Here is a 25,509-nt window from a genome sequence, read left to right as displayed (position 1 = left end):
TATTTAATAGCAGAAATCCCACTGCAGTGGATCAAGCAAAGAAAACAGTCCAGTTTAGAATTCTCTAAACTCTGGTGAATGTACATATTGGAGAAAGTGAGTACTGCAGATGCTGGAGATCAGAGTCGAGAGTGTGTTGCTGAAAAAACTGGGGCCTTTCATTCCCCTGCTCATCGGATGCTGCCTGACCTGCTGTGCTTTTCCAGCACCACGCTCTTGACTCTGAATGTACATATCACCAACATTTCAAAACCAGGCACCACTGGTGAACAAACTATTTAAATTGCTGTTTGATGTATCAGAACATTTCTCCATGCGGGCCTACTGCATATCATAAATACCTGGCTTCTTTACTACCTGTATGGAGAAAGGTTTCAGCAAAGTGATGCAATTCCCCAATATAATCACTTCCTCACAAGAACTCTGTCCAATAAAGTCACATCCAGCTAGTTATTTATGTTTTCTTTCTAAGCAAGTAGAGGCTGTTACCTTAAACAGGGCTAAGATTGGAGATAACTAGTTGTTAAACAATAACTTTATATAGCACATTTAATGCAGTTAAAAATCCCAAGGCACTTTATGTGAAGCATTATCAAATGAAATATGACACTGATCCACGTAACAAGGTATTCGGGTGGGTGGTGGAAAGCTTGATGAAAGAGTCACATTTTAAGGAGGGTGCTTAAAGAGCAAAGAGGTGGTGAGGGTGAGAGCCATGAAAGGCTTGGAATTGGTGGAAAGTGAGTGGAGTTTGTGGCAGGCATCAAAAACAATGGCTTCAGTCAGCTCAGCATTTTGTTGGAGAAAATTTCTGCTCATTCATCACTGGGTGTTGGACAAACAGTCTGATAGTTTGAGAGAGTGTGCAAGATTGAAGGAGAAAGCGCAGTACAGTGGTTACTGCCAGGTGTTAATGTTGAACTTGAAGGAGCAGCACAAAGACCAAGAGGGAACTAAGAGGGATCCTTGGCGGCCACAAAGGATATCGGTGCATGAGCAGGAAAAGAAACCTTTAAAAGTGATTCTCTGTTGACGTCTTGGTAGAAAAAACTGAAGAGAGCGGTCCCAGCAAGGGAACAGCTGAGAGGAGGCATCAAAGACGACTTAACCACAGAGGGAGCTTGAGAAGGATGAGAAAGAATTTCTTATAATCATCACCATCATAAAAGATGTCAACTGCAAGCTATGAAAGACTTGCAACAGTAGAGGTGAAACCCCAATTGGTGCTGGAACCTCATCCATATGCTTTCACTAATTCTAGATTCAACTAATCCACAAAGCTCCCTGCCCAACCTCCTATCTCCCACCTTCCATAACATCATCCAATCATGTCATTTGGGAAAGATGGGCGTAGATTTGTGTCGGGTGACAGCGTGTTCGAGGGATTCAGAGAGGAAATGGAGGCAGGGAAATGTTTGGCAGTTTGCGAGAGTGGCTAAAGGAATCATTTTTAAGAGAACGATGTTGGCAGATTTATAGGGGAGGGGACAGTACCTGAGGAGAGGCAACTTATTAACAATTTCAGCTAAAATGGAGGCCAGAGGAGAAGTTGGATGAGGTGGTCAGTTGGAGCTTTATTCTATCATGGGTATGTGCATTATTGACAAGGTCAGGATTCAGTGCCCTTCCTTTGTTGTTCTTGAACGGAGTGGTTTGCCCAGCCAGTTCAGAGAACAATTAAGAGAACCACATTTCTGTGGACCTGGAGTCACATGTAGACCAAACCAAATAAGGATGGTAGACTTCCTCTCTTAAAAATGACATTAGTTAATTAGTGTGCTTTTATCATGGCAATGTGGTTTAATGGACTTTATTATTTAGACTAGCTTTCTATTGGAGAATGATTAATCAGTTGAATTTAAACACTATTAGTTGCCATGGATAACAAAATGCATCAGCAATTTGCTCAAAAATGAGACTGAGGGATTAGGAGGTGGGACATATGATCAAAGTGAGCCAGAAAAGGGTAAAAAGGGAGGAAGGAGGAAGATAGGTCCATGACTAGAGGAAACCTTCAACAACACTTTGCCTGCTGGAACACGGAGGTGAGGCACAGCACGTGGAATGGATGGTGTCAACTTCTGTGACCAGAGGAAGTGACTTATAGGATTTTTAAGGGAGTATTAGCCATTAAAAATGGAGAGAAGGCTGTCATCTTGAAGACTGATAGTTGCAAAAAAGTATTCTGGTGGACAGAGACTTAGAAGCTTGACAGATGGAATTTTGTTAAATTGGCAGTTAGCCAATTGGAAAGTCTTTTTAAAACCCTAGAACACAAAAGTAGGATTAGAACAGGAAAGGGGATGTGAGTGGAGAGTGATACAAGTAAAGTGAGGAGCAATGGTTTAAAGGTGATTGACAGGTGGGAACAATGAGGTCATATGAGACAGCAAGATTTAGGAGGTGGCTGTGAACATATTATAGAGAGGGAGAGAGATTAAAGAAGGATAGGAGAACAGCGATTCATATAACAGTTAGCATGAGGGATTGAAATTTAGGTCAATGAAACATCTAGAGGAAGTTTGTCCTCAATAAGATTCATGGTATATACTGTTTTTTTAAAAAAATGCTCATAATTATATTTACATTTTGCTTTCAATTAAGGAATTAATAAATACTCAAACTCGATTTGGAATCATGGGTGCAAACCGAAGTTTGATTGATTCTGAATTGTCAACAAAATCTATGGGTGATCCCAGGTATGGAGGAACACTGGTATGAGGAGAGGTTGAGTGGGTTGGGCATGAACTCATTGGAGTTAAGAAGAACGAGGGGAGTCCTTATTGAAACATACATGTGTCTTAGGGGCTCAAAAGGCTAAACATTCAGAGTTTACTTTTTCTTGGGAGACAGTCTATGACCAGACAACGTCATCATAAGCTATTGCTTGTTTGTGAGGACAGACCTGGAAGTTAATTACAGGTTGGTTATTGATTAAAGGATTCTATGAACTCTTCAATATTGACATTATGTTTAACCAGATACATACAAACTAGGAGCAGGAGTAGGCCATTCGGCCCTTCGGGCCTGCTCCACTATTCAAGAAGATCATGGCTGATCTTTTCATGGACTCAGCTCCATTAACCTGCGCTCTCACCATATAGCTTAATTCTTTTATTGTTGAACAAATATTTATTGGTAAAAACGTTTACTGAAGCAGTATCAACTACTTCACTGGGCAGGGAATTCCATAGATTCACAACCCTCTGGGTGAAGAAGTTCCTTCTCAGTTCAGTCCGAAAACTGCTCCCTCTAATCTTGAGGCGACGCCCTCTTGTCCTAGTCTCACCCGCCAGTGGTAACATTCTCTCTACTTCTATCGTATCTATCCCCTTCATAATTTTATGCTTCTGGAAGATTCCCCCCTCATTCTTCTAAATTCCAATGAATATAATCCCAGTCTACTCAGTCTCCCTCATAAGCAAACCCCCTCAACTTTGGAATCAATCTCGTGAACCTCCTCTGCACCCCCTCCAGTGCCAGTACATCCTTTTTCAAGTAAGGAGACCAAATCTGCACACAGTACTCCAGGTGTGGCCTCACTAGTACCTTGTACAGCTGCAACATAACCTTTCTGATTTTAAACTCAATCCCTTTAGCAATAAAGGACAAAATTCCACTTGCCTTCCTAATTATTTGTTGTACCTGCAGACCAACCTTCTGTGACTCATGCACAAGGACACCCAGGTCCCTCTGCACAGCAGCATGCTGCACCTTTTTGCCAAACAAGTAATAATCCTTTTTACTGTTACTCTGACCAAAATGGATGACTTCACATTTACTTACATTATATTCCATCTGCCAGACCGTTGCCCACTGACTCAATGTATTTCTGTTCCTCTGTAAAGTTTCACAGCCCTCTGCACACTTTGCTCGGCCACTCATCTTAGTCTCATCTGCAAACTTTGACACCCTTCACGTGGTCCCCAACTCCAAGTCATCTGTATAAATTGTGAATAATCGCAGTCCCAACACCATCCCTGAGGCATACCACTGGTTACTGATTGCCAGCCAGAATAGCACTCATTTATCCCCACTCTTTGCTTCCTGTCAGTCAACCAATCCTCAATCCATGCTAATGCTTTACCCGTAACGCCATGCATCCTTATCATATGCAGGTGTCTCTTGTGCGGCACCTCACCAAAGGCGTTTTGTAAGTCCAGGTACACCATATCCACTGGGTCCCCATTGTCCACCTTGCTCATAATGAGTTCATAGAATTCCAAAAGATTTGTCAAGTATGGCCTGCCCTTCATGAATCCGTTTTGCATTCGCCCAACGGTACAATTTCGATCAAGATGATGCTACTTCTTCCTTGATAATAGACTCAAGCATCTTCCCCACTTCAGAGGTTCCAGTTTATAATTCCCCATCTTTATCTACCTCCCTTTTAAAGCACGGATAGCAGATTGTTGGCCATTAATGAAGTCAGTATCTGGGAAGTGGTCCCAGCAAATCGGAGAGGGAACATGATGATCGAACAGAGGGAGAGGTCAGAGTTGGAACTGGTGTTTGGGACTGTGATTCTGAGAGGCGGGAGTTTGGTTGTTGATGCTACAGCATGAAGATTTGAAAGCTCCCTGCCAAACCTCCCATTATTGACTATTGAATGTTCAAAAAATAGAAGCTAAGTTACAAGCGTTATTGAAACCTCCTCAGAGTGAAAAGGTGGTACTGACTGACATCTTCAGAAAATCAATCAAGAAACAATCATCTATGCCTGTGGAATTGTGCACCACGAAAACCGCTCAGTAAATTGAGCCAGTTTTGTTTATTCTTAAATTATCTCTTAACTGTGTTGTCTGTCATTTGTGTGAATGGTACTGAAACCAAATGGTTATTGGATTTAAGTGACAGACATTGATTAGGTTATTTTGATGTTTAATTTTGCTCTGCAAAAAGTTCCTGTATTGTTAATAAGTTGCAATGTGTTTTGTTTAAGCTACAAGCCTGGTGTCTATAATCAATTATTCACAAAGCCTGGGCTTAGTTATTCAAAGAAGTCTGGTTACAAACCATTCAGGTCATTTTTAAGGGTTTTGAAGGTGTTAAGTCTGTATACAAATACAAACCTGGGTAGGCTGATTGAATCAGTTGTCTGTGTCCAAGTTGTAACATGTACTACATACATTCAATGTTTAATAGTTTAAGATACAGACCAACAAACTGTAATATTTTACAATCCTTGCAGAAACACCTTCAATCTCCAGCCTATCAGCACATAAAACACATGCTTTTTTTAAAGACTTGGTTAAATAAGTGCCATTTTTAAAACGAAACCTTTGTAACAATTTCTCTCCCCCATCACAACCTTCTGTTGAAAAATGTCCATATTTCTGTAAATATTGAACCGGTTTACAACTTTAAATATTATTTCATAACTTATTGTATGTGATGTGCAATAACTTGTAATACCTGCAATAAATTAAGTTTCTCTTTTCAATATTACAGTGTTTGAGACAATCTTGGGTCACTTTACATTTATCCAACAAGTCTGCACTCAGCTAAATCCCTTGCTGAGTGTAATAGCTCAACGAGTTTAAATTTGTGTTGCTACAAACAGAAATCTGGATAAGTTGTTCAACATAAGAAATAGTTTCACCTCCTTATTTACTGAAATCTGTATTCACACAAACACATGTAATTGACTGGTCCATGCAGTTTGCCAACAATGTGCAAAACAACCTGGAAAACTCAGATGACCAAAACTGCACAATGAGGAAGGGTCATGGATCCGAAATATTAACGGTTTTCTCTCCACGGATGCTGCCAGATCTGCCGAGTCTCTCAAGCAATTTTGTTTGTGTTTGTTTCAGGAAAATTTAAACATTGAACATTAGTTTTCAAGATGCTGACAAAAAAACAAACCCCTGAAAACAGAAACCTTCAATGCAGTTAGATGACAGCAGAGTGGTGAACAAGCTAGCCTGAATTTAAGCTTCAAATATCCTCAAAAAATGCCAGCAGCAGATCTGCAAAAGATTGCAATACAAATTGTATGTTTTAAAACATGTTTTTAATCTAATGTCAGTGCAGGTCTAGGGACCTAGTTCTAATATTAATGGAAGTACCTGACCTTGGAATGACTACCTATCTGCTTCCATCCTGTCTACAGAAGAGTCCCTTGCTTCTGAGCAGGAGCAACATAAGCAAAATAGTGGAAGTTACAATGAGATTTTCAATTAAACATGCTGGCATGTAAAGACAGACTCCTACCAACTGTCCAATGGCAAGTGATACATAATAGATGTCCAAGCAAGTTGGAATATTCATAATTACGTTAGTCAGCAAGAGAGACAAATGCAACTTGATTTTGGCATTCAATGTAAAGTTGCAATTTTGCCTGGTCTTGAAAAATAGTTTCGAAATTTTATCTTATCAGCAAGGAAATGACAACAAACCAGACCTGTCACTCCACCCTTATGAGCAAAAGCAACCTCATATCACAGCACATAAATCAATATACTGTCAGAACATATCCCTCAGGGCCTTTGTGGCATATCTATGGACTGTGACCCATCCCACTTTAGCACTGCATGGTTCACCTCCACCCAAATACCAACTTCCCAACAATCGGAGATAAACTGGTCTTTCCAGGTACTGGCATATCGAGGGCCACTCCCTGACGATGAACATTATTATTCTGTAAAACAACAAAAAGTAAACTTCTGATGCACTTCACCACATTGGCCACTTGTGAAAAAGATTATAGTAGAAACATTTAGGGATCCATTTGCTACAGCATAAATTTAGTGGCACAAACATATCCATTTCTCCACTCATTTACCTTTCCACATTTTTAACTCTTCAGTCACACTGCAGGCTAAATTTAGCAACAGTGATGAATTACATTAGTGTATAAAACAGCAGCTTATGGCATTAACAACACCCATGAAGTACCACTCCCGAGGAGTTAGTTCTGTAGTTCTAATACCAGGGAGAGTTTGTGCAGACTAATATAGATGCTGATAGCAAGACACTCCAAGATTTAGGTCTCTGCTCCCCGTCCTGTACAGAACTGTCCTCAGAACAGTTTGTGAGGAAGGGCCCCTAAACCCGAAAGGTCAACTCTGATTTCTCTCCACAGATGCTACCAGACCTGTTGAGCTTTTCTAGCAATTTCTGTTTTTGTTCCTGATTTACAGCATCCACAGTACTTTCGGTTTTTAAAATTCTGTCATGTTCAGATTCCTTCATGACCTAATCCCACCCTTTATCAGTATAACCTTTCAACAATGCTACAAATCCATCAAAAGCTCTACACACCTCCAATCCTTATTCTCTCCATTCCACCACTGGAATCCATGCCTTCAGCTATCTAAACTTTAGGTTCTGTAAATTCCTCCTTAACTTCACCACCTCTCTCTCTTCCCTTTTTAAACTTCACCACCTCTTCTCTTTCCCAAACTTAGAATCGCTGTTAAGATAATTCCATTTGTCTTGATGTAAATCTTTCTCTGACTGTACAAAGCAATGGGAGTTCTCACTAAAGCACCACATAAAATACATGTTGCTTTTGATGGTTTTTTTAAAATGGTGTGAAACAAGGACCTTTTCTGAATGAACTCTCATGTCATGTGGGTGTAGCTCTTCACTCAGCAGAATTTTAGATTGGACATCTGAATTCCAAAGGAAGTGTCGTCACAGCATTGTTGATACACGATTATCTTAAGTCACTAAGATACAAACAAGTTGTGAAATACTTTGTGGTTTGTAGTTTGTTCTATTACCTGAAATGATACATTTAAGTATTTACGGTTGCAGACTAGAAAGGTTAAATCCTACAATTCATTCAAGAAAACAATGGGCATTAAATCGATCTTCCACATTAACTCAAAAAGAGTGACAGCAAATTGCTGTGGAGCTTTTTCTGTCACATCATGTTTCCTTTACATCTTCGTGCTAAACTGACAACCAGTGTACCATCTTGTTTCATCCAAACTGCTGTGGATCACATTGGCTCCAAGCATACCTTTCATTTCTTACGAAAATAAATCAGTCTGCTTTCCTGGCCTCTACCTTTCATCATGTTAGATACTTTCTTGGTGTGGTTTTTGTCCTATTTTACTCAGTGTTTTTCACTCTCATTTCAAAGAAACAATTTCACAGTATCATTAACCATGAAGTCAAAGATACCAACACAAATGTAAATGGCAAACAGCCCTGAACGTTCTGTTAATCCATTTCTCCACGTTACAAGATCATGAGCAAGCACGGTGGCTTAGTGGTTAGCACTGCTGCCTCACAGCACTGGGGACCCAGGTTCGATTCTGGCCTTGGGCGACCGTCTGAGTGGAGTTTGCACATTTTCCCGGAGTTTGTGTGGGTTTCCTCTGGGTGCTCCGGTTTCTACCCACAGTCCAAACATGTGCAGGTTAGATGAATTGGCCATGAGAAATTCCCCATAATGTTCAGGGATGTGGAGGCTAGTTGTATTAGTCAGGGAGAATGTAGAGTAATAGTAATAGGGGAATGCATCTGGGTGGGATACTCTTCAGAGGGTCATGTGGACTTGTTGGGCCGAAGGGCCTGTTTCCACACTGTAGGGATTCTTTATTCTCAGGGATGATACAAGTTAGAGAGGTCAAGAAGTGACAGTTATAAAGTATATGTGCATGCATGTACATATGTGTGTGCACGTGTGAGTGCACATTTGTGTAGTGTCAACCCAACCAGACAGGAAGAATTAGACAGGTTGGCCTTCAAAATGGAACCCTGCTGGTTACCACTCAACTTCTCATTGCAGTTTTGTGACTGAAACACAGGATATAAGCAAGTGGGAAACTCAAATTCACACAAATTACATCAATGGGATCACATTCAGAATTCAACTCAATCCTAAATACATAAGCCATCTTGGCTTTCCCACAAGTTAAAGTCACGCAGCAGGTTTGAATTACCAAGTGAATCAATTGCTTCATTTGTGGGGTCCAGTTGAACAGGAATCCTTCTCAAAGTCTCTCCAGCTAACTCCCAGTCCCACCAGCCTAGGACTCCCACCGTCCTTCCTATGGAAGCTTCCCTACTTGAACTTCCCTTTGCTGATGGGCAGGAGCTCCCAGCAGCCAGTAATTTTACCACTGCTTGACCACCCTCTGTTACTTTCCTCACAGTTTGGTCATGGTGCTCACCAGTGACAAGCAGAAGAGGTCCCAGAATTAAAATAACTGCTGCGTGAGTCAATGATTGCTTGTGCATTCACTTATCTCTCGCTTGCAAGATTCAGTGGAAGCAAAAAAATATCAACCCATAGACAAACAGGCAGGAGGCAGGCGTACACACAGCCTAGTGCTCAAGTGTAGAACCTCTGAGAACAGTCAAATAATTACAACAAGAGGTCTCTACTCTGTAAAGCTTATCTACTCTGAGTCATTAAAATAACTGCTCAATATTGCTCCACATGTTCTAGTTCAATGGAAAAGGGGCATTTCAATTTACAATAATTGAATTAATGAGCACTAGAATACCTATCCCTACCTTTGCTGCTTCTGCTTTGAGATCATGTGGCGTCCAATCCTTTCACAACAATTTATAGAAAATTCTCTGTTGACGTGATGGAAGGAAAGGGAAAAGAGGAATTAAGTGTTTCTGAAAAGATCAGCGATGCTCAAATATTTGGCCTGTTTCGCTACTTCTACCAAGGAACATTCAAAGGGCTGATGTCACACCAACGTAAATTATTTATTGTACTCTGAAAGCTGTAAAATGACTCATAAGTAGGTGTAGAATTATGATCAAGGATAAATAAACCATTTATAAATTTTTATTTGTGGAGAACAATGGACAAAGGGCCTGGGTCCCAGATACAGGAGGAGTTTACTAATAATTAATAGAAAATTACAGAGTCATAGAGACATACAGCATGGAAACAGACCCTTCGGTCCAACCCGTCCATGCCGACCAGATATCCCAACCCAATGTAGTTCCACCTGCCAGCACCCGGCCCATATCCCTCTAATCCCTTCCTATTCATATACCCATCCTGATGCCTTTTAAATGTTGTAATTGTACCAGCCTCCACCACTTCCTCTGACAGCTCATTCCATACACGTACCACCCTCTGTGTGAAAACGTTGCCCCTTGGGTGTCTTTTATATCTTTCCCCTCTCACCCTAAACCTATGCCCTCTAGTTCTGGACTCCCCGATCCCAGGGAAAAGACTTTGCCTATTTATCCTATCCATGCCCCTCAATTTTATAAACCTCTATAAGGTCACCCCTCAGCCTCCGACGCTCCAGGGAAAACAGCCCCAGCCTGTTCAGCCTCTCCCTATAGCTCAAATCCTCCAACCCTGGCAACTTCCTTGTAAATCTTTTCTGAACCCTTTCAAGTTTCACAACATCTTTCCGATAGGAAGGAGACCAGAATTGCACGCAACATCCAACAGTGGCTTAACCAATGTCCTGTACAGCCGCAACATGACCTCCCAACTCCTGTACTCAATACTCTGACCAATAAAGGAAAGCATACCAAACGCCTTCTTCACTATCCTATCTACCTGCGACTCCACTTTCAAGGAGCTATGAACCTGCACTCCAAGGTCTCTTTGTTCAGCAACACTCCCTAGGACCTTATCATTAAGTGTACAAGTCCTGCTAATGAAGCCAAATAGTCAGCCACATGCCATTTGAATATAAATAGTCTTTGCCCAAGGAAAGGAACCCAAGTACAAAATAAAAATATACATCAGAGCGTGTTAAAACCTGAATTGCCTATTATAATTATATAGATGTGAAACATGTTCATGCAGGTTCAACCATGAAAAATTAATGGATTGGGTGCTAGGCTATAGAACACATTCACTTTCGTTAAAACCGCCAAATGTCAATGTTCATTAGAAACAGCAAGGTTCAGAGTACAGCATTTCCATGCTGTCTGTACAATGTCCGACTGACCTAATATAAAAAGCATGTGACACAGCTGCTTCAGTAGAGGGTGGGGACGTTTTAGAAAGGAACCAACCACAGATAATGGTGTCTACTTAGTTTAAAAGAAAAATTACCTAGTCATCCTGACTACTCTAAACATGCCTTGAAACGATTTGTGTTCCCAACATGTTTAAACAGAAATACGGTGCTGGTGTACTGAAAATGGGGGCAGCTGCTTTTCCTTTCTCCTTACCAATTTCCCCCCATTTCTCCAGAAGGCACCAACTGGTTTTCAGGCTATGGTTCAGGAAGCAGCAGGCACCACCAGCATCTTCATCACGTGACCATTATTAATGCATGATCCCTGCCATAATGTCAGCAAACTAACTGCCCTTGGGGAGGATTGTGTTCTGTCCCACACAAATAGTAGAAGTCACCATATAGCGGTCAGTTGCAGACATCCAATTAAATATACAGACAGTGGTAGAAATCCTTAGCAGCTCAGTGTAAAACTGTATGCTAGCTCTGCCAGTATATTGTAAATAATATTAAACCATTTCATTCACTGTCACCAATCCTTTGTGCTTGTATTAGTTGAGATATCAATACCTAAGGTAGAAGATGGGTTCTGTGTTAGTTAAACAGTAAAAGTTCTTTGCACGTTACTTAGCAACCAGCTATAGTACATAAAGTGACTGAGACACATATCAAGCCCAAATTAGGATCAAGTACTTCACTTGGTTAGCTACACACTGTAATGTTAAGGACAATCACTGAAGTACCTGACTCCGTCTTGTGAACGCATGCAAAACACAAAAGCCACACACACACAGAAGTGTGGTTAGCTCTTCCCAGAATAGGTCATTTATATCCTGATGAGTGCATCTTATCCTGCAATGTCAGTTATACTTTTCAGGTATTGCCTTTTGCAACAAACCAGGCAGCCTCTGGGAAGGGAGGAGGTTGATGCTGTTTCATTTGGACATGTCAGAGATGAACAGCTTATAGGAGAGTGGAAACAGGTAAAACAGTGTGGAGGGAGGATTAAAAAGAAATGGTCTGTGGTAGGATGGAGTCCAGGAGATGACTATATGACAACAATTATGGTTGTGCAAGACAAAAGAAAGAAATCAGTTGAACAAAATATGTAACCGAGACCCAATGGATATCACAAAAGAAATGCTCTTTTCAGAACACTGGAAGAGGATAGAATATTTGTTTGGTGGTGGGATCATTTGAGGTGACAGACGTGGATGATCCATTAAAATATGCAGACAGCAAGACAAGAGAAATTTCTGCACCTCAGGGTCCTTGATCCTGAGCCAGGCCAGCCCCCAGCCACTTAAATGGCTGACTGGTGGGCTTTCCCCAAAGGAGGCAACACCGGGCTTTTGCAGTCTGAACAGCTGGATGATGCAACCTTGTTGCTTATGTTAAATTTTGGACACATTGTGCAAACAGTTCACATTTCCAATTCTCACCAGGATGGAGTGAGGATCACCTAACGAATAAATGGAAGTTAACTGGACCCAAGATGTTGTCCCGAGTAACTTGCAGTGATGAATTGGATTACAACATTGTCTTCCTCTGCATAAACCCAGATACAATGCCTCTGATCCCCAATCTTTCAATTGTACTTGGGTATCCTAGTCAGACTTCTGAATGCTGTCTTGATGTCAAGGTCAGTGACTATCATCACCTCTTTTATCTATGTTTGAACAAGGCAATTTTGAGCACTTAAACCATGGTTACTAATCCACACTGAGCATTTTGACTAAATGCCTCTGGAGATAACACTCACGTCACTTTGCTGACGATTGAGTGGTAGCTGACAGGAATAGTAATCGGTCAGATGAAGTTTGCTTTGCTGTTCATGCAAATTAAAATTCCAGACAATTTTTCACATTGTGAGATGGATGCAAATGTTGTTCCTTTACTGGAACATGTTTGAGGTATGGCTAATTTTGAAGCTTCCAGTACTTTAGGAGTATACTCTTTCAATACTCTAAATAGTTGTGTTTGGGAAACTTAGCTTTTGCCACGTTCAGTCCACTCAACTGTTTCGCAATCTCACATGAAGTGAATCGACTGGCCGATGATCGGCATCTGAGATGATGGACACCACAGGATGAGGTCAAGGGAGGTCATTCACTCCACTTTCTGGATGAAGGTAGTGTTTGGTCTTGTCTTCTCCACCAGGCTGTGCCATCACTAAAGTTGTGGATATTCATGGAATTCCCTCCTCCCATTAATTGCTTACATTTCCATGACCATTTGTGGCTGAAAGTGGTCAGATTGCAAGATTTTGCCTGATAATAGATTTCGTGGCACATCACAATGTCAGTAATATACTACACTTTGTCTAGCATGTACTTCAGCAGCTTCATCAGTCTGTCATCTCATTCTCAGGTACACTCAGCTCTTCATGATGTGGTATTCTACACTTCTCATTGAATCAAAGTCTGGGAGTGAGCAATATGAAGGGTGGTGAGCTTTCAGATTCTGGCTGAATACCATTCATGTTTTTGAAGTCCAGTTTTATCTCCAGGATATGTTCAAAATCGGTTTCTTTTAGTGGGATAGGACAACATAACATGGCCACATTTGAAGCACTGTGTACAATATCGTTCGTCATACTTACAGAAAGATGTTAATACATTGGAAGCAATTCAGAGGTTTACTAGACTAATACCTGGAATGAGCAGATTGTCTTATGAGGAAAGATTAAACATGCTAGGCCTGTATTGTCTAGAGTTTAGAAAACACAGAAGTGACATATAAAGATCCTAAGGGGACTTGACCAGGTAATATGTTAAAACAATGTTTCCTCTTGTGAGAGAATCTAGGACTAGAGAGTCAGAGTTTAAAAATAAGGGGACACCATTTAAAGCAGAGATGAGGAAACATCTTTAATCTTTGGAATACCATTCCTCAAAAAGACAGTGGATGCAGAATCTTCAAATACTTTTAAGGCACAGTAGACAGATTCTCGATTACCAAGGGCATGAAGGATTACCAGGGAGTTGCAGGAATGTAGAGTTGAATTTAAAGTCAGATGGGCCATGATCTTATTGAATGGTATGGTAGTCTTGAATGGCAAAGTGGCCTATTCTTGTTCCTTGCTTGTACATTTCTATGACTGCGTTGTGTGTTATGGAGACGGAGCTGATTCTCAAGGTTTGTGCAGTGCTAGCTTCTACATAGACTCAGAGATATACAGCACAGAAACAGACCCTTTGGTCCAACTCATCCGTGCTGGCCCATATATTCTAACCCAATCTAGTCCCATTTGCCAGCATTGGGCCCATTTCCCTCTAAACCCTTCCTATTCATATACCCATCCAGATGCCTTCTAAATGTTGTAATTGTACCAGCCTCCACCACTTCCTCTGGCAGCTCATTCCGTACACGCACCACCCTCAGCATGAAAATGTTGCCTCTTAGGCTCCTTTCCCATCTTACCCTAAATCTATGCCCTCCAGTTCTGGACTCACCCACCCCAGAGAAAAGACCTTGTCTATTTACCCATCCATGCCCCTCAGGATAGGTCACCCCTCAGCCTCTGCAAGTCAGAGAAAGCGGTCCTAGTCTATTTAGCCTCTCTCTATAGCTCAAATCCTCCAACCCTGGCAACTTCTTGTAAATCTTTTCTGAACCCTCTCAAGTTTCACAACATACTTCCTATAGGAGGGAGACCAGAATTGCACACAATATTGCAAAAGTGGCCTAATCAATGTCCTGTACAATCACAACATGACCTCCCAACTCCTGTATTGAATGCAATGACCAATAAAGGCCAGTATACCAACATCTTCTTCACTATCCTATCTACTTGCGACTCCACTTTCAAGGAGCTATGAACCAAGGTCTCTTTGTTCAGCAACGCTCCCTATGACCTTACCATTAAATGCATAAGTCCTGCCCTGATTTGCCTTTCCAAAATATGTTACGTGATAGACAAGTGCATGTGTGCCATGTAGATGGATGACAATGCAGTCAAATAGGTGATTCAATTGCACTTTTCCCCAATGCCTGTTGTAAGCCAGTCTGACAACTGTATCATCAGCATTGGACAACTTCGCACAAACCACATTGCAACCTGCATACTGGCTAAACCAGTCAATTTATTTGAAACCAAACATTGCTGGCAGCATTTGCACTGTTGCAAATCAATGATGCAAATAGAAGTTCACTGTTTCCAACCACATACTTTGTTCACTACCAATGGAACAGGCTTTAATAGGGATTTTAGAACAGGCATTGACTCAGGCATCAGAACACAAAGTAACCAAACTGAGCAATGACTAACTGCTGAGTAAAATGTCTCTTCCTTTTCCATTTTGGCTATCTTTTGGAAAAACCACATAACTCGGAATATTTGGTTCCAAACCTTGAACACTCTACAATCCATTTTGATTTTGACTGTTAGACCAAACTGATTAAATTCTTCCAGTGCTATTAACTATTCTATCATATAACAAATATTTCAAACACTAAAATCTAAGGTCTTGGTTATAACACTTTTCTGCTTTTCCCTTCACTAATACCCAATTAGTTAAGCTTTCTGTTCTTTTCAGACACTTCCTTTTGATTTTTACCTAAGTCACTTTGCACCACAGCTTCAACATTTTGTTTCCTGTTTTCTGAATCCTGCAAGTTCCTCTGCATCGATTTAAGGCTGCCTTTATTGTCCTCATTCTTCAGTTAATCAGGAGAATGCTCCCTGTCAGACTAACACTAAAAGGTGCAATATGAATTAGATGGGGACATGGGTTCGACAAGGTAAGTCCAATATATGTGTTAGAACAGCTTTCTTCTGCCCTGAATTCCTACTGTTATGACATTGGTAGAAATTGATAACATATTTTTGTATGTAGAAATTTATTTATTAAATAAATTTAATAAAAGTATTTAGTAAAGGAATTAAGCTCCTAAAACAATTAAGCCATATTGTTCACTTTTACAACAAAGGATTACAGCACAAACATCAAAAAACATGAATGTGAATAACTGTTCACTATTTTATCAGGTTGCTTAAAGATATTAAAAGCAGAATGAACACAGTCAACATCGTCTAAACTGAACTGCCAACTCAAATTTTCTTCTAAATCTATCTGACTTAGACTCACAAAAAGACTTAATTCAAACGATCATCAAACATCAAAACATTAATCACTTGTGCCAAGATTTAATATTCCTTGCATTAAGTGTGGAGGGAATGGGCATCTTCAGAGGTGTCCCACCAACACGATATCTTGCCGGATCCAGCTCCAAACAGCCACTTAAGATGCTGATCGGAGAGCTTCTTGATGCATCAACAACTTTGAAACTCAATGGAAGCAAATTACTAGGGGGTCGTTAGGGCCGACTGCCTGCCCCTCTTCCGGGGTTACGTTAGAGCCCAGGCGTCCTTGGAGAAGGAGCACGCGGTGTCCACCAACACCCTGGAATCGTTCAGGGAGAGGTGGGCGCCGCAGGGAGTGGAGTGCATTATTTCTCCCTCCAACTCTATTTTGATTTAGCCCCTAGCCTCCCCTTCACTGTTTTGCTCACACAGCATTGCCCTTTGATGTGAAGGGCAGTGCTTGTCACTGGCCACTCGGGTGTTTTTCATATCTTCCTGGTGGTGGAAATTGAATAAAGATTCATGCACTTTGTGTCCTTCACTGTGTTTCACACCTGCCCACACACACCATGGGCGCTGGGGAAAAAAAATAAGCACTACCGCACTTAGGCGGTAGTGTGGGGGTTAAAAAAAAATAGAAGCAAATTACTGAGGATGCTGGAATCTGAGACCAAAAGAGAAAATACTGGAAAATAGCAGGTCTGGCAGCATCTGTAAGGAGAGAAAAGAGCTGACGTTTTGAGTCTAACTGACCCTTTGTCAAAGCTTTGGGAGGCTTGCCAGAGGCTGGGCCAAGTGTAGGTCCCAAAAGCTGTAGGAACTGGTTATTCAGCCCGCCAAGTTTCTTGTACCTTCAATGGGATAATGGCTGATGTGCTAATCTTCAATTCCACTTTCCTGCCTTTTCCCCATAACTCTTGGTTCCCTTACTGATTAAAAACCTCCCTATGTCTCTCGTCCACAAATATCCAATAGGCAGATTGCTCTGTGTCCCATTCGGGAAATCAGGTATTTTTCGCCTACTCGGAACAAGGTCGTCAGATCAATGACGAGTTGAGGTCCTCAAGCTGCTGCTAATTGATCATTTAAGGGCTTCAATTGGTGTGATGGCTTCTTTCCCACTCCTTAACTACTATGGTGGTGAGAAGGCAGCTGGTGTCTCTCCAAGGCCAACTCATTGACTATTTGCCCTTCTCACACCTTTCTTGTCACCTCCAGGTGATGGCCTGTTGTGCCTAGGCTTAGTCCAAGTCCTCTTGAAAACCATGTACAATGGTTGCAATTCCTTGGGACTTCCACTTTAATTCCAGCAAGTATTGCTCTTCAAATCTTCTCCAACTGCCCCATGGATAGAGACATCCCTGGCTTCACTCGCTTCCTAAACATAGCCACCCAGATCAGAATTTTCCTGGTTCTGTTGTTCTTTAGCTCCAGAACCTTGCCTCTAGAAACTAGCTTTCTCTCTCGCTGTCAGCAAGACTCCTACACAGATTTTTCAACTGAATTCTGCCTGGGAAAGTTATTCTCTGCGGCCAATGTGTTCCAAACTAAACCGCTTAAAAATCGAACCTGGCACAGCAATCTACTTTGCTCATAATTAGCTCCTTGTTCAACCTTTGCTTTCCCATTTTTGATCTCCAGGCAGCTTGGTCACATGATCAGTTACTGGAAGCCCACTCCCCCCACCCAAAAATCTTCCCCAGAAACCTAGTTCCTAAAGGCACCATCACCCTTCTCTAAAGTAGAGATTGTTTCCCCCAAAAACACAGATCCCTGAAAGTTGCCACCCAGGTTGATAGTGATGCTAAGAAGGCGTACGGTGTGTTAGGTTTCATTGGTGGAGGGATTGACTTCCGGAGCTGTGATGTCATGCTGCAACTGTACAAAGCGCTACTGCGGCCACACTTGGAATATTGTGTACAGGCTAACCTGGAAAAGTCTGTACCCTGGTTAATACAAAAGATTAATTTATTTGGCATGTTCGTGGGGTATAAAATTAATTTTACAAACTCGGAAGCCATGGGGGATTGGCGGGAATGCCTGACCTAGAGGATGGAACACAACTTCCTTTTTGGTGGACCCAAAAAGTAATTACCTTTACTTGGGTATTTCTATTACTCCTGCTTTCCACCAGCTGTACAGAGCTAACTGTGTGCAGTTGTTTGAAAGGATAAAACAAGATCTTCAGCGTTGGAAGGGGTTACCAATATCATGGTTGGGCCGAACAGTCCTGATTAAAATGAATGTTCTTCCTCGGCTATGATACCCCACGAGAATGTTCCCATTGTTGTTGCCAGGACAAGAGCAGCAGAGGCTCAATGGCGGGCTTGGATCCTTCATTTCACCAAGTTGCAACTCCCGCAGGGTACGGGGAGGTAGATCTCCCAGACTTTAAACAATACCAAGTAAGCGCCTAATTGTCCAATGTGAACAACTGGGTGTGGAAGGATCAGAGGTCGCTATAGCTTGACATCGAGGTCTCCCAGGCAAGGTGCACCCTCCTTAATTTTCTGTTTATGAATAGGATGAAATCTGTTACTGAGCATTATAGAAGCCAGATTATTATAAACACGATCAGAACATGGAGGATGATGCAATAGGACGAGGGCAACCTGTATAAAACCTGACCATTCACCCCTTTCATTGGAGCCCCAGGGTTCAGACCGGGGCCAATGGATTCTGGCTTTAAAGCATGTGAGGTCAAGGGCATCTCCTGTCTGGGAGACCTATTTGAGGGAGAGGTCCTGATGTCATTTGACCAGCTGAGTCACAAATATGGGCTACCTCGTAGGGACCTCTTTCGTTATTTTCAGATTAGGGATGATATACAGAGATGGACCACGCTTTTAGCTCAGCCCTTCACTCTGACATGGGGAGAAGTGTGCTTCGGAGTTCGGGCAATCTCTCGGTCAGTACTCTATATCATTTACAGAGAGGGGGCACCTTGGAAGATATGGAAAGATTCTACGGAGTCTGGAGTCGGGAACTAGGGGCAGAAATTTCGTCTGAAGCATGGGAGGACATATGGGTGAACGTGAAAAACATCTCGATATGCAATAAAGCACAGGCTATACAATTGAAGATTCTCCACAGAGTCCATGTGGCCCCGGAGCGATTGGCAAAATTCAAGAAAGGAATATCTCCAGAGTGCCCTAAATGTAAAATAAGCACCGGCACTCTTATGCATTGTCTGTGATCGTGCCATAAGATCCGTAGGTACTGGGATGTCATAGTGAGTGAATGAAGTGAAGGAGATCCTGGAAACTGAGGTTAAGGTGGATCTGGTATCCCTTCGTTTGGGACTGCCGAATCTGCCTTCACTCGATGAGCAGTGGAAGAGATTATTCAACATTTTCACATATTGTGCAAGGAAGAACATTTTAATGAGGTGGACCTCCGATAACCCCCCAGGGTCTCAGGGGATGGGGTGGATTAGTGATGGAGCACGTTCCTCTGATTTTCTTACAAATGTGGTGCACCAGAAAATGGAACTATTCTATAAGATGTGGCAGCCCTTTTTAAATTACATTGACACGGACCTGTCAGCCATATTGACCAGGGCCTGTATATGGCTGTGAAGGCCAGATTTGGTGGTTCGTGGGCCTGGAGTCGGGGTGGGGGGAGGAAGGAAGCTTGAACAAATACGGGTATAATAACTGATGCTCCCACGGATAGGAACCTGGCTGGGGGTGTGTCGGGAAGTGTAATTTAATTTAAGTTGATTTTCTCTAATTTGACCTAATCTAAATTAAGTTAGGTTAGTCTAGTATAATTTAAGCTGATTTAAACTAATTTGCCAAGTTCAATTATTTATTGGATTGTAAAGTGGAAAGATTGTTCCATATCTTTGCAATAGTTTTGGTTTGTTTTGTAGAGTAGTAAGTAGTTTATTGTTAATGTTTTTGTAACATCAGACTGTTATACACCTTTTATAATTTTGTAAAAAGTAAAAACCTTTTTCAATAAAAAAATTAGGATACAATAGGGTCGAAAAATTCAAATAAAGGTGGTTATCTTCTTTTGCTTTCTCACTTCCAGGGAATTTTATCCTCGAGAACAGTTCTCCAGCTGGCGGGGTTAGTGGGAGGGTAAACAAGGGGACTCTGATGCTTTATCCCAGATGTCCACAGTGTTCAGAATGGCTCAGGCCCTGAAAAGGAATGCAGTTTTGTATTGTCCCCCTCAACTCGTTATGTTAGGGAGAGAACAAATGTGAATTACTCCTCAAATTTCTAATCTTTCCATCTATTCATACAAGTACAAGAGACACACAACAAAATGACTAATTTTATTTTGTTATAAATGTAGAGCAATTATGTGGTTCAGATATGCATAATTTCCATCAGCAAAAAAAAAATTCTCATTTAAAGTGAAATGTCTTTTTTTTGGCTCTGTGCTTCATGAATCATTGTTTGCATGTTTGAAACTTCTGTTACACACAGAAAAACCTACCTGAGTATAAATTCAAGACTAATCTGTTGGCCACTTTCCAAGAACTAGTGACACTTGACTTTCTGCATAAATCTTTCTATTGTGTATTTTAAATGCAAATAGTGAACACACTTTTGAGAAAGGAAACAGAGCGCAAAGTACAAAACTCTCAAACAGCTTAGTATATCAATATGTTAGGTAATGGCGCACACAGTTGTATGGGTCAGTAAGGTCTACATTCAACCTTTGGTCAATTTGGAAAATGATGCAATCACACTAACTCTTCAAAGTTGGTGCAACATTGATGGCAACAGAAGGATTTGAGATTGATGAGACTTTGTTGGACTGTCAACTATATGCTTTCAATGTGCTGTTATAACTGTTGTCACAACTGAACATTATGCAAGTGAATTTCCTCTCCTAGTTATTGTCACGTACTGGTGAGCTTCAGCAACCCAGCCCAGTATCTTTTTTTAAGTGACGCATTGGCTAACAGAAACTGTAGTTCAGTTTTTGTTTGCATCCTTTACTACTGTCACAGGGGTGGCATTTGAGGATGGAGTTCTGGAAGAGGGAGGTATGGATTTGAGAGGTGACGACATGTTCAAACACTTGGAGAGGAAAGGGAGGTAGGAGTTGTTTGCATGGGCAAGGTTAGAATCCCTACAGTGAGGAAACAGGCCCAAGTTGAGGGGGAAGGTAGCTGAGAATGTGATAGGGAGATGAAGGTGGGGATAAAGGTGATAGGTCAGAAAGGAGGGTGGAGTGGATAGATGGGGAAGGTGATGGACAGGTCAAGAGGGTGGTGCCAAGTGGAGGCTTGGGACTGGGATAATGGGGGGGCAGGGGAAATGAGGAAACTGGTGAAATCCACATTAATCCTGTGTGGTTGCCGGGTCCCAAGACAGAATATGAGGCATTCATCCAGATGTCAGGTGGTAAGGGTTTGGCGATGGAGGAGGCCGAGGACCTGCATGTCCTTGGTGGAGTTGGAGGGGGAGCTGGAGTGTTCGGCCATGGGGCGGTGGGATTGGGGGCTGCAGGTGTCCCACAATTGTTCTCTGAAACGATCCACAAGTTAGCATCCTGTCTCTCCAGTGTAGAGGAGACCATATTGGGTGCAAAGGATACAGTAGATGACATTGGTGGAGGTGCAGGTAAATTTCTGCTGGATGGGGAAGGATCCTTTGGGGCCTTGGATGGAGGTGAGGGGAGTGGTGTGGGTGAAGGTTATGCACTTCTTGCATTGACAGGGGAAGGTGCTGAGAGTGGGGTGTCGGCTGGTGGGGAGTGTAGGCCTGACGAGGGAGTCGTAGAGGGAATGGTCTCTCTGGATCTCTGGAACGCTGATGGGGATGGGGAGGGAAAAATATATCTGGTGGTGGGGTTCGTTTCTTGGTGGCAGAAGTGGTGGAGAATGATGCGTTGTACACGGAGGTTGGTGGGAAGGTGAGGACCATATTCTGTTGGGAGGGATGGGGCTCAAGGGCAGTGATGCAGGAAGTGGAGGAGATGCTCTGTCGACCACGTGGGAAGGGAAATTGTGACCTGGGAAGTAAGAGGCCATTTGGGAATTTCTAAGGTGGAACTGGTCATCCTGGGAACAAATGCTGTGGAAGCAGAGGAATTGGGAATAAGGGATGGCATTTTTACAGGAGGTAGGGTGGGAGAAAGTGTAGTCTAGGTAGCTACAGCAGTCGGTGGGCTTGTAGTAGATGTCCGTAGTGAGTCGGTCGTCGGAGATGGAGATGGAGAGGTCCAGGAAGTGGAGGTAGGTGTCCGGGATGGTCCAGGTGAATTTGAGGTCAGGGTGAAAAGGTGTTGGTGAAGTTGATGAACTGATCAACCTCCTCGTCAACCTCAGTGAAGGAAATAACTGAAGATTGACCTCCCTTCTCAAATTTAATTAATCCTGCAAACTCCGTTAAAAAGAATCATGAAGAAAACAAAATCACAACATGAGTTCATTATCAACTTAAAGCTCAGATAACGGACATTCATGCTTGTGTGTGAGATTTTTACACATTTTCCTAAATTAAAGGCTCCAGAGAGCATGGAAAGAATAAGAGCAGCTGGGTCTATAGGGCACCTTCCACAGACACAGGACAGCTCAATGCACCGTTCAGCCAATGAAGTATTTCTGAAGTGGAGTCACTGTAAGAACGTATGAAAACCTGGGAGCTCACTTGGGCAGCAATCTTCACAAACAGTAATGTGATAACGATCAAATAATCCGTTTTTGTAATGCTGACTGACAGATAAATATAAACACTTTCATACATACAAATCTACGATTGATCCTATGATTCTATTAAGACAGATGGCTTGACTCAGATATAAGAGTGGAAAATAAACAGACAGGGAACAAAACTCTTAAGGTCAAATGTCCAGATTTCAAGGATGGGTTAAATTGTCTTTAAAATGTGTCTGTGTGGAGTTTGCACATTCTCCCCATGTCTATGTGAGTTTCCTCCAGGTGCTCCGGTTTCCTCCCACAGCCCACAGATGTACAAGCTTGGTGGATTGGCCATATTAAAATGTCCATAGTGTCGAGGGATGTGCAGATTAAGTGGATTACCCATTGGAAAGGGTAGGGGGGTGGGGACTGGGTGGGGTGCTGTTTGGTGGGTCGTTGTGGACTTAAATGGGTCAAATGGCCTGCATCCATATCGTAGGGATTCTGAGATGATTCCACGATTCAAATCAAAGAGACCAAGGAAACCAATAAGGACAGAAACGCATCTATTAAAATTATGAGTGCAAAGTTAGCCCTCAATACACATACAATTGAGCAAAGGTTTCAGTACCGATGCAGAAAAAGGTTAAAATGTTAAGTGAAATGTTGTTACCATGTAGATACATACTACAAATACAGTCTAAGTAGCATAACGAAACATCATGTTTCACAAAGTGACACAGCAAAGTGAGCAGAGCTTCTGAATGGCAATTCAGCTACTAAAAGGTGGAAATGAAATGATCCAACTCAAAATAGAATGGATCAGGATTCCAATGATTAGAAGAATCTGCATGATAAATAATCAGTCTTCCAGCTAGTTCAGTAACACCCTGCTCTACTTTGTCATTCCATTTTCAAAAGGAGGAAAATTTGCTCACTTGAGCCTAAGGATAGTCTGGGTTGGTTTGACAGAGTCACTATTTGCCAGGTTCAAAAGCTATACAGGGCAAGGGATTAATGCTGGAACTCCATGCTGTTGATGTAAATTTATTGAAAATCTTATTTATTTATGCCTCCACGTTACAAAAAACAAATTGAAATTAAATTGCTTTCATTTTCAATCTAGTCTCTGGCTCACAGGTTAGAAAATTCCAGGATCTCTCACTCAAAACCGAGTAGCGGGCCTAAAATCAAGGTGGCCTAATTCAAAACACAATCTGTCGCATCCATAGTTTTAGTTCACTATCAGCCCATTATGTACATTGTTGTAATTGAATCTGGGATAAGTCTAACTGAAATAATCTTCACCACACATCTTATGTTACTTTGCAAATAAATTTACAGTATATACATTAAATGTCAAAGGACAAGATGCCTAAATTAACCTTTTATTATATTATTAATGAATAATAATTCAAAAAGAGTCAAAGTCAGTAAATGTTATCCTTCAACTAGTTCCTGCGTCCTGACAAGGTACAATCTAACACTCTCAGTTATCTCACTGCTTGCTCTGTTCAATACATGCCAAGTCATATAGTCATAGTCTCACAGCCACACAGCATGGAAACGGACCCTTCCGTCCAACCAGAGCATGACAAACATAGCCCCAAAAACTAAACTAGTCCCACCTGCCTGCTCCTGGCCCATATCCCTCCAAATCTTTCCTGTTCATGTACTTATCCAAATGTCTTTTGTATGCAGTAATTGTTACCATATCCACCACTTCCTCAGGAAGCTCATTCCACCAGCGATCCACTCTCTGTAGTAAAGCTCTCTCCTCTCACCTTAAAAATGTGTGTCCCTAAGACTTGAAATCCCCAATCCTAAAGAAAAGACAACTACCATTAAGTCTATCTATTCTTCGCATCATTTTATAATAATCTATCAGGTCGCCTCTCAACCTCCTACACTCCAGTGAAAAATGGCCTAGCTTATCCAGCCTCTCTCTATAACTCAAACCTTCCATACCCAGCAATGTAGAAATTAAGGAAATCATACCATATTTCACACATCTACACAACTATTTCAAAATAATCACTTTTAAACAAAAACACTTACCTTGAGCTGCGGGATGGTTGGTCTGGTTTATTTCTATTTGAACGATCTGTAAACCACAAAAAAGAAGAAAAGGGTAATTTTGAATTCATGGAGTTTACACTTTTCAAATCAAACAGATCACAGAGCAACTAATGGTATCCACACTTTCACACCAATAACACTGACATTCCAGGCAATATGTTTACCCTAATAGAAGTTATGGACAGTCAAAAATAAGAACTATATTGAAAGGGTTTCTTTAGTTAGGATTGGGATTTGCCATGAGGTGGTTCCTAAAATTGTTAGGATAATTGTTGATTATTCTTTTCATTGCAGACTGCCTTGTTTCATGAGGTACAGTCAAATTGGAAAAGTGCAATCAATTTCGTGAGAGTCAGGATGGTAGACATAGTTTATACGGATATCAGTCAGGCCTTTGATAAGGTGCTACATGGTAGGCTGCTCTGGAAGGTTAGATCACTTGGAATCCAGGAGGAGCTGGCAAATTAGATTTAAAACAAAACTGGCCTGATGATAGGAAGCAGAGGGTAATAGTGGAAGGGTGCTGGTCAGACTGGAGGCCTGTGACTACTGGAGTACCTCAGGGATCGGTGCTGGGCCCACTGCTGTTTGTTATCGATATCAATGACTTGGATGAGGATATACAGGGCATGATTAGTAAGTTTGCTGATGACACTAAAATAGTAAAATGTGAGTGAGGAAAGTTATCAGAAACCGAGGCAATGCCAAATAGAGTTTAATATAGATAAGTATGACGTCTTACATTTTGTCAAGTCAAATCAAGGTAAGAGCATCATGGTGAATGGTAGGGCCTTAAGGAGTGTAGTGGAATAGAGGGACCTTGGAGTTCG

At 41.7% G+C, this 25,509-nt stretch overlaps 1 protein-coding gene across 2 annotated transcripts in view; it reads right to left on the bottom strand.

Moving 5' to 3' along the window:
• The window catches only part of sh3d19 (SH3 domain containing 19), a 142,147-nt gene that overhangs the window by 60,854 nt on the left and 55,784 nt on the right, over nt 1-25,509 (bottom strand). For both annotated transcript variants that reach the window (XM_072558039.1, XM_072557157.1), the window contains exon 2: nt 24,659-24,704. In XM_072558039.1, coding sequence (XP_072414140.1) covers nt 24,659-24,704 — 46 coding nt within the window. The remainder of the gene's footprint in view (nt 1-24,658; nt 24,705-25,509) is intronic.

Source organism: Chiloscyllium punctatum, chromosome 1 (genome assembly GCF_047496795.1).
Source record: "Chiloscyllium punctatum isolate Juve2018m chromosome 1, sChiPun1.3, whole genome shotgun sequence".
Classification (NCBI taxonomy): Eukaryota; Metazoa; Chordata; class Chondrichthyes; order Orectolobiformes; family Hemiscylliidae; genus Chiloscyllium; species Chiloscyllium punctatum.
The sequence above is the reverse complement of the archived record's forward strand: the minus strand, read 5'-3'. Positions and strand labels throughout refer to the sequence as shown.